Consider the following 16328-nt stretch of genomic DNA (forward strand, 5'->3'; position numbering starts at 1 on the left):
CATGCGTGTCTTCTGAATCATCTGTAACGTTAGTGGCACTGGCAATGACATCTGGGGGCTGAGGTCGAGTTTCTCTGTACACGTTATCAATACATTCAGGGGAGCATGCTTTATGTTTCCTACACATGTGAGAAGTAAATGATGACTTTTTTGTAAATACGTGCTTACAACCACTTACTGGACACGACACAGACCTGCCCTCTCCAATATGATCATTTAAGTGAGACACTAGCTCTCTCACTGTGTGAAAATGGCAGTCACATAATGAAACTGCACATTTTAAATCCGCAACAACGGCTATAGCAGCTTGTGGTGCAGGTGCATTGTGCACACGATAAAAATGACCCTTGAAAGCTGAGTAAGTGGTAAACGCTTGACTACAGTTGGCGCCAACACATTTGAAAAGACAACGGGGCTCATTCCTATGCACTCTGCAATGTAGTACATAGCCCTTTAATGTATCCAGTTTCTTTTTACAAAAGATGCAAGTGATCATTTTTAGGATTTTAAGTGTTTGCCTGAGTTTTTCAGCTGAACTAAGTTATCAAAAATGTATCTAGCTAGCAGCTAATGGTCTTAAATATCTACTAGAGCTAGCTTACAACATGTGATTTCACAACCATTTTCGTTTTTTCTCGAAAAAAAAGTGGAAGCTTACCGTGCAAACTTTATATTTCCGCTTCAACAGCAGCAGGCCCTCCATATTAATATTATTTTATTAATAATATTTATCAATAGCTGCAAGGTGAGGTGGTAAACAAAAAATCTTCCAAACGAATTATTATAGTTGTAGCCTATATTTTTGTATATGAATAGACCTATAGGGAACCTCTCAGGTAGGCCTAAATTTTTTTTTTTTTTCGTGTTAAAACATTTTTATTACCCCAGTTTGTATTGTTTCATCAATCATGTTAACAGTACAGGAAAAACTTGTAAAGTGACTTACATTTTTTCTATTTTTCAAAACAAACTGACTAAAACGATAGTTTTTACAACATTTGCATGTCAAATTCACAAAATTGTTTTGTTATCAGTATTACAGTATTTCTCAGTTTTTGTTACCAATGTTTGTAGTTTTTACAAATAAATTTGATTCTAATCACATGTTGTAAATAAAACAAAAACATTCTGTTTAACAGTTTACAAAAGTGCACTGTAATTTGTACATGAAATCTATGTTTTTGGGTTTACAGTAATTTCCTGTAATGATTTACATAGTTTTTCTGTAAATTTCACAGTCTTTTTTTACAGTGTAGAGGAACACAGAACATTTTATTAGGTCATGTATCATCTTATTTGTCTCACTGTAGTAACATCAAAATAAATGTATCATGTGTTTCTTTACATACTGCAGCTCCTTGTGCTTTAATAATCTTCACGCATTAATCTGATGTGTTGACCTGCCTTCTGCAAGAGTTTTAAATTTAAAATGTTCAAAGAAACAACAAATCATGGGAGCTATAAAATAAACAGAGCCTTAGGCTTAATGAGGTTAGAGAATTGACTGCAGCACTGGAGAATAGACTGCAACGCTCAACACAAATTATATATATTCCTTTTCTTGTACACTAACTTGCATATTTCAGCTCAAAATACAAAAAGCTGAGGGTCTCTTGACCTGGACTCGAGATTAATTTACCGCCCAAGTGTTTATGGATGTTTCATTAAATGCAATCAATTCATTCTGCAGAAAGCTCAAATAAGAACGAAACAGCAAAATTGCTTGTATTATTTATATGTACACAGAACTATGTAAAAGTTAAATTAAGTGAGATGGCACGGACTGATACCAGCTCTGCTGACGTGTTCATTGTCACATCTCACACTGGAATTAACACTTGTGATTTGCATTTAGGAGCAGATAGTCCCCCAAGTGTCACTTCAGTTAATAAAGATGGATTTTTAAAATCTGCTGTCATGTCTCTCTGGTTTTTAATTCCTTTTTCATGTTGCAGTTAAAGGAAACTTTGTGTTCATTAAGGACGTGAATGTTCTCCACCAAAAAAACGACACCGTAAGTCATCTGTACAAGCAGCTTATTAAGACTGTAAAATAATAATAGTGAATACGGTCACATTATGTCTTCCACTGGTTTGTGGATGGCGGCACTGAAGCCTGAAGTTTGGCATTTTGGCCGTCAACATTTTTGTCTTCTTGCAACCAGTACGTACACAGAACCAGAGAAAGTTCTTTTGTGACAGCTCAAACGTGTGTTTGCCACAGAGCTTTTTTTCTGCAATGCTCCAAAATCCAATGCAAAAATCCCATAGGCGAATTCCCAATAAATTCACAAATATGTCATATCATTTTGCTCTCTATTAAGAGCATGGATGATGGATGATCTTCCTTCAACACAGTTTTGCCAGAACATATTTTACATCAAACTATATTTCCTAAACTGAACCAAGCAGCAACCTTTTTCCAACATAAGGCAATTTTCCAACGTTTTCCAACCAAGTGTTTAATAACACAACATTTATTTTATGAGAATGTGTTGATTTCCTGCAACCAGCCGGGGTGCTACACTGCAAAAAACAAAATCTTACTAATTATATTTGTCTCATTTCCAGTCAAATGGCTTTTTACATTTTTTCTTTTTGGAGACATCTTTACAAGATATTTTTTATTTGTTTCATTTCACCTGGACATTGTGGCATGGGAGATTGACGCCTGGAATGCCCTGCTTGTCCTACTGCCCCGCGACCCGGCCCTGGATAAGCGGATGAAAATGGATGGATGGATGGATTTACTTATTACAAGCAAAAAACACATTACATTCATGTTTTCTTACTTATTATGGGGGGAAAATCCTGTGTGTTGTATCAGTGGATACAAACAGACAACCTGTATGGTTGAATGGGTAGAACGCAGTGGTGGGCCGTCAGGGCCAGCAAGGCCTTCACTGCTGGCCTAACATAACCAGAAATCATGATCATAATTATGATAAAGGTTAATTTAATTTTTAATCATTCATGTCATATTATGCTCCTTCCAGTGCTGTTGTTTTTAGGTTAGAGTTTTTATCCAATCAGAATTCAGCTATTTTATGTTGCCAGGCTGTATGAAATCTGCCCGGGCCTTCAGAATCAACAATGAGGGCGTCTGTGCACTGTAAGTGAAAGGCGTAAGTGTGAAATGCACCGCCCGCCACTGGTAGAACGACATGTTGTTTTGGCCAAATTACTTTGAAGGAATATGGGATACAAACATCCAACTGCTGTTGCCAGTGAAGCTCAACTCTTTCCATGTGTAGAAAACGTATTTATAAATCAACTTAATAGAAGTTTTTTTGTAGGCCGACCATGAAGTAGCATCTCCATGAGTTCTACTGAGACTTCTCTTCTGGGATTTTGGATCATTGCAGAAAATAATCTCTGTGGCAAACACTCATTTCTGATGCTGATGCGTTTTACTCAGCAGGATAATTTCCACAAATAAACTCCACTTTATTATGTTTGAACCACTCTCAAATAAGCTAACATGCAACATTTGACAAGCTTGCATATCTGTAGTCTATAAAATTGTTAAAAGCTCTGAAAAACATGACTAGAGGCTGTGAGGCGGACTAGTGAGAGAGTTGCCGTCCGTGTCTGGCGTGATGTCCCCGACAGCCACTGTAGTCTCATTTAGCCACTTGTTGGCATCTGTCTTTTTAAGCACATGTAAAAACTCCAAAATTCACGTTTTTTACATTTATTTACTAACATATTTTATAACATAACATAACAAAATGTGAACATCTATTCAGCTCATGCTAACCACAGACCTTATTTCAGCTTCTAACCAACGACAAATTCAAAATCCTGACTGAGTTTCAGAGGTTAGACCCCAGGGAGCTAACATTCTAACTTACTTCCTGTAGCGCCCTATGCCTGAGAAAGACAGGGATGGAAAACAGAAAGAGAAATGGGTTGGAAAGATAGTAAATGAAAAGAAGAAGGACATGGGAAAAGAAGAAAAGACTCGGGGGAAGAAACATGTTGGTGACTTTATGTTCTCCATTAGTGTCATTAAAGCCCACACACATAAAGTCCACCCACACAAGCTTTATGTCGCCTGATTCTTCTGCAGACTGTGTGGAAAGGCAGTTGATTGAAATCGGCCTTGCTTTTTTGTTTTGTGGCACCTGTCAGTGTGGGACAACCTTCAACGTTATTGTTCTCATTAGGGCCCCAAGAGACGAACTTGTGATGTGTGATATTGTGGCTGTGTACAAACTGACTCCACTTGATTAGTACACAGAGTCGACATCGCCTAATTTCCAGCTGAGCTATAATCCGTATTTAATCTTTGAGCTTCATCCAACCTTTACCTGACTCCTGGTCTCATCAGCCGGGGTAATTGAAAACACCTGTGTGGGCAGCCTTTAAGAAAGCTTTAAGAAAATTTAAATGAAAAGTGTGAGGAAATCTGCTTTTAATAATAAAACTGCTGCATTCTGAGCAAGTTAGCTACAGCTGATGATACATTTCTGTGCAAAGGATTATATTTAAGTTCTTTTTTCTCCTTAGTTTATAATGTCTCTATCATTTTTGATCCAGTACATATTTTTCCCCATTAGTTGATCTGGTGAAAAATGTCTTTATGTTGTTTTTAGATGCATCTACTTATCAGCAGATGTCCAGGAACAAACTCAACATACTTTACCAAGGGCCACTTGATAAACAAAGATAATAATAATAATAATAATAATAATAATAATAATAATAATAATAATAATAATAATAATTATTATTATTATTATTATTATTATTATCAGATAAAATGAAAAAAAAATCACCCGTAATTCATCTATCTTTGAAATTGTTTATTTCATTAACTTTATTTTTTTAATGTAAATTTACTGACTTACTAACTCTACTTATTAACAGAATTAACTTAGCACAAGGACTGCCTTTATGACAGAAATATAAGATAGTATACTGCATTTTATTTGTATTTTTTTGGTTACAATTTAAATAATTAATACAACATTAAATCTAAACTAAAGCAATCACTCAAATGTTGGAGTGATTCATAAACAAATATTTTGGTGCTTTTCTTTATGCACTCTGGCGCCTTGTTTACATTCAAAGGACTGCCTTCTTTTACTGTTTATTCTGTACATTATGGTCCTCTAAAGCAAGTAAGGGAAGTTGGGAGGGAAGTATGTTGACAAAAGAAATACAAATACATATTATCTGATCATCCAGAAAACATTAATAAACATTAAAAGGCCCATAACTCATCTATCTTTCAAATGATTCATTTTTAAATTAAACAAAATTGTCTTTGCACGAGGACTGACCAGAGGCCTTCATGACAACAATAATTAAGATATTTTACTGCATCAATCCATCATGCACTCAAATGTTGGAATGAGTATTTGATGCTTTTTCTGTGCACTCTGACAAGCACTATTTCAAAGCAAAATGACAAAAAGAAATACTATTTTGCAGATAACATTAACAAGCATTAAAAGGTCCATAATTAATCTTTCTTTGAAATTATTTGTTTTAAAATTAGCTCATTTACTTAAGGCCTGCATGACAAAAATAAATCACATTTTTTCCTGCATTTTAAATGTTTTGGTTACATTTGGAAAAGTTTATGCAACGATAAAAACAGCTGGAACCTTTTTCCATCATGCACACAAATGTAGGACTTTGGCACCTTGTTTATCAAATCAATCAAAAACAATCAAATCAAAATTACTTTATTTATCCCCAAGGGGAAATTCAGTTAGTCTGTTAGAATCTCTGGAAGAATGAGACAGCCTGATGGCTGTAGGAGAGAAGGATCTTTTGTATCTCTCCGTCCTGCAAAGGAAAGAAAGGAGCCGTCCACTGCTGTTGCGGATGATCCGGGTATTTCAAAATGGCCTCGAACATCTTGACAGTGCATCTCTCCACGCTCCTCCTCCTCCAGTGTCTCCAACCTGTGTACACATGTTGAAGAGGAGGAGGAGGAGCAGCATTGGCATTGGGTGAGGCCGCTGTATTGAATCTGTTGAAGAACTGGTTGAGTTCATCAGCTCTTTCTACATCACCCGCCACTGGCTGTCTTTTCTTGTTGCTGTAACCAGAGATTGTGTTGATTCCTCTCCACATTTCACGGATGTTGCTGTTCTGTAGATTTCTCTCCAGGTTTTTTTTCCATTTTTTTAGTCTATTTTTCAACTTATATTGTACTTGTTTTAGCCGTGCTTTGTCACCATCTCTAAAAGCTACCTACTTCTCACTGAGGATTGCCTTAAAATCACTAGTAATCCAAGGTTTGTTATTGTGGAAACAGTGTACAGTCCTAGTGGGTATGACTGTGTCTCTACAGAAGTTCATGTAATCAGTAAAGCAGTCAACCTGTCTGTCAATGTCCATATTGTTCTCCTCTGTTTCCAGCAACACATTCCAGTCTGTACATTCAAAGCAGTCCTTTAGAGCCTCTGGTGTCCATTTCCTGACTGTGAGTTTAGTTGCAGGCTCCAGAAGTCTCCAGAAGAACTAAGTTGTGATCGGATCGTCCTATTGGGGGCAAGGCAGTAGCTCTGTAAGCTTGTTTGACATTAGCATACAGCAGATCAAGGGTTTTATTTTCTCTGGTGGGACAATTAACGAACTGTGTAAATCCAGTCAGGTGAGAGGTGAGGGAAACATGATTGAAGTCTCCTGATATTATCAAGAATGTTTCTGGATGTTTAGTCTGTATCCTAGCAACGAGGTCATTTAGAACTTTACATGGAACTTCAGCAGTTGCCTTGGGTGGAATGTACACAAGTATTGTTATGATATGACTGAACTCTCTTGGTACATAATATGATCTCATACTAACTGCCAATAATTCAATGTCTGGACAGCACATCTTCTCCTTGACAGTAACATGTGCAGGACTACACCATCTCTGGTTCACAAATAAAGCAATGCCCCCACCTTTTTTTCTTGCCAGTAGCTTTAGCATCTCTGTCTGATCTTATGAGTGTGAAGCTAGGTAGATCCACATTGGAGTCTGAGATGTTTTGATTCAATCACGTTTCCGTAAAACACAAGAGGCTACACTCACGGTATTCTTTCTGAGTCTTCACCAATATCTCCATTTCATCACTCTTTTTGGGCAGAGAGTTGACATTCCCCATGATGACTGACAGCAGAAAAGGCTTATAACTTAATTTAAACTTCTGAGCCTTAACTTTTGCATCAGCACGGCAACCACGAAAACACCTCTTCAACTCAGCTGGAATAGGGTGATGGTGTCCTGCAGACTTGCTCCGTTTCAATGAAAAAAGCTCCTCTCTTGAATAAACTCTTCTCTTCACAGAAACATCCATCAAAATATTATAAAAATACATAAAAAAATTAGCAAATTTGTGCAAAATCAGAGAGCTACCAAACTGTGCTGATCCACCATGAACTGCATTCCGGCACGAAAATGTAAATATTGAAAAGGTTTATATTAAAAGGACAAAAAAACTGTGTGTATCACTTAATTTTTTGTGTTTTTTGGGGGGCTTTGTTGCTTTCTTGTCAGCCTAAATTCTGGATAAAGTCATTTATTTGCATTTCTAAATATAAATCGAGCTGGAAGACGGTACAAATAAGCAAGTAGAACATCTCGATCAATGACCAGTAAAAGACAAATTATACGTAAACTGGTAAATCACTGCTGCAATGGGACATCCACTTATACATACTCCTCAACATAGTACATCCACTCCTGATAACAATCATGAGCACAACAAGGCCAACACATATTTACACATGTACAAACACATCCTGCAGTCACATCACACACTCATATGTTTAATTTATACTTAAATTCCCATTTTGTGTTCTGCAGTTACAATTCCATCTCTAATTGTACAGGATGTGTTTTTTTATGTATGATTTGTTGCTAATGCGCAGTTGAAATATTAATGCTAACATGAAAACACTTCTTAATTCTGAAGAAACAAAGAAAAGGAAAAAACTTAGTGGGAGGTGAACACAGAGCAAACACAGGGAGAGGGGGACACAGAGAATATAATCTGATTTTTAAACCCTTACAGTTAAAATTTAAACACAATAAAACTACTCAACAACAACAGAGACAAACACAAAGTGAGGGAGAGAAAGCAGACGGGGGGCATAAAACTGGACGGTACACAAAGACAAACCTGGCAGCAGAGAGGAGACAGGATGTGTCAGTTCTGCTCTCAAAATGAGATGACAGAGAAACATTTTCTGCTCCCCTGTAGCAAATATGATAGAGAAAAGGAACAAATTCTTCACAAAAAATTAAATAAAATAGAACGATGCCTCTTCTGACCAAATTAAAATTCAACGCCTCCTGGAAGGAAAAACCTCCCCAGAGACAGCTAAATATATATCCACTCGTGACACAACCGAAGAAAAACCCATTTGAGAAACACATGAAAACTGTAATTTACTCTGATCAACGGCGTTCTCATGACAGATGAAGGCAAGAGAACCACAGGTAAAGAAGCATTCAACATCACTTTAATTATAGCGAGCAGTGGGTAATTGCTTTGTCAGTTTCATAGTAAAGTTTGTTACATTTAAACGGTGCATGAAAACAGGAGAAACATGGAACAGAAATACATGATAGATTGAGAAAGCAAAAGTAAAAAGTCATCCGTGTTTCTACCAATTATGAGCAGAACTGTTGCAACAGATGTAATAAATTGCCTACAAGCTTCAGCCCAGTTACCACAACAAATTTTGGTAGTCTATGATTCTGCAAACTACAGATAATGTAAAAATATTATTTTTTTTTATTAAAAAAAAACCCATTGTATTTTGACAAATGACCACTGTCGCTAAAATCGGCTGGACACATGGTCGTACATATTGTAAACATGTCATGATTACTGTTTTAAATACTAAGGACACGAACACTGGCCTCCTGCTGAAACTCCTGGGTTTGTATGACCCATCCACCACTCCTTTCACCCACCATTTTTTCTGCAACTTTTTGTGATTTATATTACGGTCCCTTACTTGGCCCTTTGCTTTCTGTAACCTCACTTCCATCTTTACGACATTCATAATTACTACTGCCACTAGAGGGCCACTAGTAAAACCAAAACATCTGGACCCTGGTGGGAGCTGCAGTATAGTTTATAAACCATGCCCCCTCCATGTTAGTGGATGGACATGAAAGTAAAAAGTCAAAGTAGAAGTCAATACATTTTCCTATAATTTTAGGTTGTTCTTATCTCTGATGTCTGTTAATTTTTCTGATAAATTTGGTTTTAATTAGTTATTTGATTCTATATAATGGGCTGTGATGTCATGATTGACAGCTGTAATTGACTCACAAAATACTTCAGACCCACTTCAGTTCCCACTTGAAGTCCAGAAAACCTGCTACTTGTTGTGTTCTGAACTTATTTTTGGTGGAAATGCTCTGTAGTTTGTCAAAAAGATGTGCTTGATGTGCTGGAATCAGAGCGGAACAAAATACAATCTGGTGGAAAAGGTATAAGGAGACAATACCATCTAGAAAGCCGAGAACGACCAGAAACTGAGAAAGACTGAACTGGGCTTCAGTAGAATAGTTGAAAGAAAAAATACATCTTTTGTCTTTTTCTAACCATATTTCCTTGACAATGATACTAAAAGAATCGAACTGCACTAGTCTCTGTAATTAAGCAGTGGTGGATTGACTGACGTGAGTCTGCTGCGGTTAAACTACAATATTCCGAACCTTTTGGACCGACTAGAAGGTGGAGAAGTACTCTCCTACTTGTCCATACTTAATGCCCATTCAAACCTGTTATAACATCCCAAATCGGTGCTCCTTTCCACCTGAATATAACCTTTAATTTATGCAAGACAGTCCTACAAATCTACTACTGTATATATCACCATTCATTTGTTTTCAGTATGTTAGTTAAATGTTGTTGCTGCAAGGAATTGTTGGATGCCATTATCTCCTTTACTTTGTACAGTATGATCCAAAATTATCCTGCTCTTATCATGGATGCACTTTACGCCAAAAACACACCAAGCTGTGAGTCACACCTGTGACATGACCTATACTACAAAGCGTTTGTTCCCATCTGAAACACATGAAAACACCTCCCAGCTGCAGAAAAATGTAATTACTGTGACCTGCCAGCTTTGCTGGTATTTTTTGGCATTAGGCTTTTTCACTCAGTTAGGAACCTTCCGGAGCAAAACAAAGACTATTCGACTGCAGCCTGAGTGACCACAACCTGGCCACTGAGACCAGAGGACACAGACAAATCCGGCAACCAGGACAAAACAAGACAGGGCCAGGACTGTCAACAACAAGAACTAAAGACAAGCAACACTCTCTGCTTCACTGCAGTCTGTATAAAAATATAATAAGCAAGTTCTTTACCCTGCACAAAAACAAGAGTTTGACACACTCTGTTGCAAAACAAAATGTAATATTTACTTGGGAAAAAATTGCCATAGAAACAGCCTGAGAGAATAAAAGAGTGAAAATAAAGAATGTCCCCTTTTAGAGAGTCAGATGATTATGTAATATATACATAGTGTTTAAATGTTGCAGCCTGTCAAGATGGGCATAATTTTAACCATTTTATACAGTTGGCTAGTTTAATCGAGTATAACAATGCCACCTGATCGAAGGAAACTGAATGGATGTTTATCAGCACTTACCATCTCATTAGAATGGGTGTGTAGGGGCCTACTCTACCTTCTAGTAGGTACAGAAGTTTGTCATCACCCCATTCAATAACCGCTCACTGTTATAGTTTGTTAGGCCACAGTTTCGTTTAGTTCATGCTATAAAACTACTTATCTAAGGATAGGGCTAGAATGTTCCTTGTTAGAGGTTATAAAATATATTTTAAGAAGTAAATAAATGCACATAAATGCCAAAAGATGCCAATGCCAATTGTTTTGTTTGACCCATCCACCTGAACTCTTAACCGCCTTTTTTGTGCAACTTTTTGTGTTTCATACGACATTCCCTTACTTCCCCCTTCGCTTTCACACTCCGTAACATCACTTCTGTCTTTGCGTCATTCATAATTACCACTGCCACTAGAGGGCGCCACCAAACAATACATGTTAATATGGCAGCCCATTCAATGAGCTGTTAACAACTTACTGTACCTACTGGAAGGTAGAGCAGGCCCTACTCACCCAAATTTATGGGGTGATAATCACTGATAAATGCTCATTCAAAATAACAATGCAAACCCTTAATATACAAAGAGAAATGAAACCACAAGATTCAAGTTGTGGATTAAAAAATGTAAAACATGGTAAAGCATGATACTAATCTCCTTAAAAATCCTAAATTTGCATCATCATCTTTATATCTAATTGCTGAACTATGTTATATGTATAATCTTTCCTCGACTTTTATTCTCCTTAATTACAGGAAATGGTCTGTGTGGAAACCATTTCTTGTCTTCTTCATTCGTAATTGTCTAGTTATTACACTTGCATTGTGAACCTTACACAGCATGCTTTGGCAGGATAATTATGCCAATAAAAGCAATTTGAATTGGAGAGACAGCGAGAAAAACGAAATGAGAGAAAGTCAGAGAAAAAAATGGGATAAGAAGAGGGGAATAATTGAATTGTAGCTGAGGCTTTGGTAATGTTGTTTATGCAACATTCACGGCCATAAAGCGTGCTGAATTGTTAGAAATGAAATTGAATTGGAGGGCAGACACTTGGTCATAAGTGGATGAGTGAGAAGGTGCGAGAATTGATACAAGGAGGACTTTAAATATAACTGCTTCATCAACACATATGGAGACAGAGAGAGAGAGAGAGAGAGACACACAGAGAGAGAGACACACAGAGAGAGAGAGACAGAGAGACAGAGACAGAGAGAGAGAGAGAGAGAGAGAGAGAGAGAGAGAGACACACACACACAGACACACACACACACACACACACACACACACACACAAAGAGAGAGAGAGAGAGAGAAGAGAGAGAGAGAGAGAGAGAGAGAGAGAGAGAGAGAGAGAGAGAGAGAGAGAGAGCTTTCATCAGTCACATCTCGCAGTGGGAGGGGGATTGGAGCGGTTGCCTCGGAGCTCTCCGGTAACGGAGACAGTAGACGGACTGACTCACACGGACGATCCGCACATTTCAGACTCCACCTGACCTGCAACCTGACAGGAGGAACACCATGCAGACATAAAGGGAACTTTCCTCTGGGTGTGTGCTTTTTTTCACAGCAGCACACTATTATTGTTATTTTTGTTATACATCCGGGCATGAAATAAAGTCATAATGAACGTAATTGGCGATGAGTTGAGATATCAGTGAAACACATCTGAGTGCGTTGGGACGGGACGAGGTGTATTTCCTCATCTGTCACAACAACTGCGGAGGAGAAAACTTGGTTTCTGCCGCTGGCGGAGCTTCTATTTTCTCATCCTCCTCTTCTTTCTCCTCCTCCTCCTCCTCCTCCACCTCCTCCGACCGCGCGGAGACAAGACTCCAGCCTGCCTGCCAGCGTTCAAAGGGAATCAAAATAACAATTTAACAACCAGCAGCAGAGGACTGGACCCGCACAAGGATGCTACTCCCGCACAGACAGCAGTAGACGGTCCAAACAGCTGCTGCCAACATGTTCAGGCGAGGTAAGACCAACACATCACTTGGTTTTGGTGCTGGTGGTGCGGAGCGCATGTGGCTGGAGCTGGTTTTTAATGTGCGCGTGTGTGAGTCGGATTTTTTGGAGTGTTTTATTATTATTATCATTATTATGTTTAAACTGTGATAAATTAGGTCTCAGAGGAGTCTGTCTTTCTGTGTTACCTCAACAATTTACCCGCCGTGCTTCAGCCGCGCTGGCGGCCGGGAATGGAAAGGGAATTAAATATTTATCCACTTCATGTAAAAATTATTCTTAAAATAGCGAACCGCTGCCGCACTGCAGTTTGTACGACTTGTGCCTGCACGAGGAGGATGGCTGGTGCTGGTGCTGCGCGCACCCAGTGTGCGTGAGAGAGAGAGTGCGTGTCAAAATGAGATTGTTGGGAAAAAGTTCACATTTTCTTGTTGTAAAGAAGATATCAACTTTCACGCGTTTAGCCACTTTGTGCGCGCGCACCTTCTGCTTGAACGCGCACACGCCTGTGTGTTGTACATTAGCGTGACAGAATGAGGCGCACAGCCCGTCAACAGCAGGATATTTTGACTTGTGTGTGTGTGCACCGGAGAGCAGAGGCTCTCCCTGGTGGACGAGGAGACAAGAGGAAAAACAGCACGCGCCCACTACACCTTGTTGTTTACTACCACACTGACACGCGCCTTTTTTGTGGTGAGAAGAGGTATTAAGTTTTAACACGATGACCTTGCCTGTTTATGTGTTTACAGGGAGGCTCCAGCCTCCTGTCCTGTGCCTGCACGCAATCACTTTGGACAAATCCTATAAAGCCCTCTCACATATTACCATGTAAAAAATACCACTTGTGTTGTCATAATTGCAAATATAATGTTCATTCGGAGCCTGGCCAAAAAAGGCCTAAGACTGTTCATTCAATTCAAGATATCTGACTTCCTTGAGGCTTTTTGGTGTGTCTGCACATGTTACATTTGCCTACCAAATTTAATTTGTCTATGTGAAACCTGCTCCAGGGGCTAATTTCTTTGAACTTCTTAGGGGGCGCTATTGAGTTATTTTGCCACGCCCATTCACATGACCTCTAAAATGCCAAAATTTCACTGGATCTTGACACTTGTGCAGAGTTCCACAACTTTTGGAGTATTGTAACCCCCCCAAAAAGCCTATTCACTGGAGAGAAAAATAATAATTCCTTCAATGCCAATAGGTCCTTGCATGGCCAGTGTTCTGGCCCTAGTAATGTAAACTAGTTTGTAAAAGTATGGAGCCTGGAAATGGCCAAAAACACCCTGAAATCGCTAATTCAATTCAAGATATTTGACTTTCTGTTGATTTTAGGATATTGGTCATTGATGCTTTTTCGTGCGTCTCTACATGCTACATCTGCCTACCAAATTTAGTATGTCTAATTGAAAACCTGCTCTGGGGGTAATTTTTTCAAACTTTGTTGGGGCTCCACTGAGGCATTTTGCGACTCCCATTCACATGACCCTTAAAATATAAAAATTTCACTGGATCTTGACTCGTGCCAAGTTTTTCAGCTTTTGTGGGTCTATTAAAGACTAAAAGGCAATTCATTTGAGAGCATAGCAATAATAATAATTCCTTCAATTTCAATAGGTTCCTGACAGGGTCAGTGAACGAGTACAGAGCCGTAAGATGGTCAAAAACGCCTAAAATTTGCTATTTCAATTCAAGATATCTGACTTTGCTTTGGTTTTATGTGTCCAAGAAGCTCTTTGGTGCATCTTCACGTTACATCTACCTACCAAATTTTGATTGTCTACATGAAATCTGCTTTAGGGGCTTTTTTTTTTTTTTTTAGTAAACTAATCTTGACTCATGCAAAGTTTTGCAACTTTTCGAGCAAGCCCCCAAAAAGCCAATTAATTTGACAGAATAATAATTTCAATTTCAATAGGGACCACCTCGCACAGTCAGTGCTGAGGCCTGAAACATGACACACACACCACCCCACACACAGTATTTTTTGAGTGGTGACTCATCTGCAAATACCCCCAACCACCACCACCACCACCACCACAGAAAAAAAGAGAGAGAGTGGGGCTCTCGTGAAAGGCACATTGTCAGGCGTTGTGATGAGTGTAGCGCACGGCTGACTGAACCCTGAGAACATAATAGAAAAACATTCTTTAATAGAGACACTGGAAGTCTGTAGTTTGTCATATCAATGCAGCCAAAAACCGAGAAGGGAAACAACACACACACACACACACATCATTATCTATTAGCTCACTTGGTTGGCCCGAGCCGGGGCACAAGCTGGGCGACCTCCTCATTAAGGGTGGGACTTAATGGGTTTGACAGAGGGCTGATTAGTGCTGTCGTATGTGTGCGTATGTATGACAGAGCAAAAGGAAGAAAGACAGAGAGAGAGAGAGAGAGAGAGAGAGAGAGAGAGAGAGAGAGAGAGCTGGCTGCAGGCAGACAAGCTTTAATTTTAATCTTCCTGTAATTTCAGATGGATAGCACCCACACACAAACATACACACACACGACACACAGCAGTGATGGCTGATGCATTGTGCTTTGTATCTCCTCCTACAAATATGTGGCTGTCAGTAACAATAATAAAATTCAGAGTAATTGTGCAGTCTGCCTGAGATACAGTTATCTACGTCTGTCACCTTTACCCACAGTATCTCTCCACACTGAGAGAGAGAGAGGAGAAGGAGGGTAAGTGTTTTTGTGTAATGAAAACTCCCTCTCTCTTTCTCTCTTTGTTTGTCTCTCGTTCTTCCTCTATCTCTCTGCTTGGCCAGTTCCCGCTGCCAGCTCCAGTCAGAGAGGAGAGAGGCCTGGCAGGCTGATTGGCTGGCTGCTAGCTGGCTGCTTTGGGTGGCTGCCGGAGCTTTGTTTCCCGGCTTGTTTGAAGCTGGATTTGTTTCCCTTACTTGACTTTGCCTTTTGCAAGTTGTCTCTCTCTTTATCTACAGCTTTTCACATCCACGTACACACTGACACTGGGCGAACAAAAAACATGCCAAACCTAAAAAATTAGTTGTGAAAAGAAAAGGCTCTTTTATTAAGAAAGACACAGATGAAAGGCTTTATTATGCTCTGTCAGGGTCTGTGAGAGTGCACACACTCACAAGCAAATTGTGTTTTCAGCTAGGCCTAAAACTAACGAACCAACTTCACTTAGAGCCGCCATCATGGGGGTCAAAGGGCACAGATGACCCCGACCAACACGTCTACAGTGCTGGATTGAGTGTGGATGAAGGGTCTCGTTTGGAAAATTTAGTTCCCTTGTCTATAATTCCTAATGGCTAGCCTGATTTTTACTCAATTTTCTGCATATTTTATCATGTTACAGTTTAAACATTTAAGTTTAATTATATCTTTCAATTATTAAAGTTCTATTTGTTTTGCTACTAAGCTCGTTAAAAACATAGATGTGTTTAAAATTATACAATTTCCATTTATTGAACATTTGATAGTAAAGTATGATTATTATACATACCGGGGAAACCCACAGAGACCACTGCACTGTGTTTACAGGTGAATAAACATTAGAGAATAAAAAAATATTTCTTAAAGTAGTGCTCGACTGGTATGGGAATTTTGAGGTTGATTTTAATACTGATTTTAGAGGTAAAAATCACAAAGAATTCACTGATTACCAATATCTGCAGCCGATATATGGTGAATATTTGCGCTTGAAAGAAAATAGAACTTTTCCATGTGGATTGTGAACCGATTTTGCAACAACATGAAGGTTGCTTTCTGAAACAAATAACTTAATA

At 38.8% G+C, this 16328-nt stretch overlaps 1 protein-coding gene across 1 annotated transcript in view; it reads left to right on the forward strand.

Moving 5' to 3' along the window:
- Positions 1-12433: 12433 nt before the first annotated feature.
- LOC131986518 (reticulon-4 receptor-like 1) overlaps positions 12434-16328 on the forward strand; it is a 113245-nt gene continuing 109350 nt past the window's right edge. Inside the window, exon 1 of the mRNA XM_059351514.1 lies at positions 12434-12574. Within this exon, the coding sequence (XP_059207497.1) occupies positions 12562-12574 (13 nt within the window). The 5' untranslated portion in view covers positions 12434-12561. The remainder of the gene's footprint in view (positions 12575-16328) is intronic.

The sequence above is a fragment of the Centropristis striata genome, chromosome 15 (genome assembly GCF_030273125.1).
Source record: "Centropristis striata isolate RG_2023a ecotype Rhode Island chromosome 15, C.striata_1.0, whole genome shotgun sequence".
Taxonomy (NCBI): Eukaryota; Metazoa; Chordata; class Actinopteri; order Perciformes; family Serranidae; genus Centropristis; species Centropristis striata.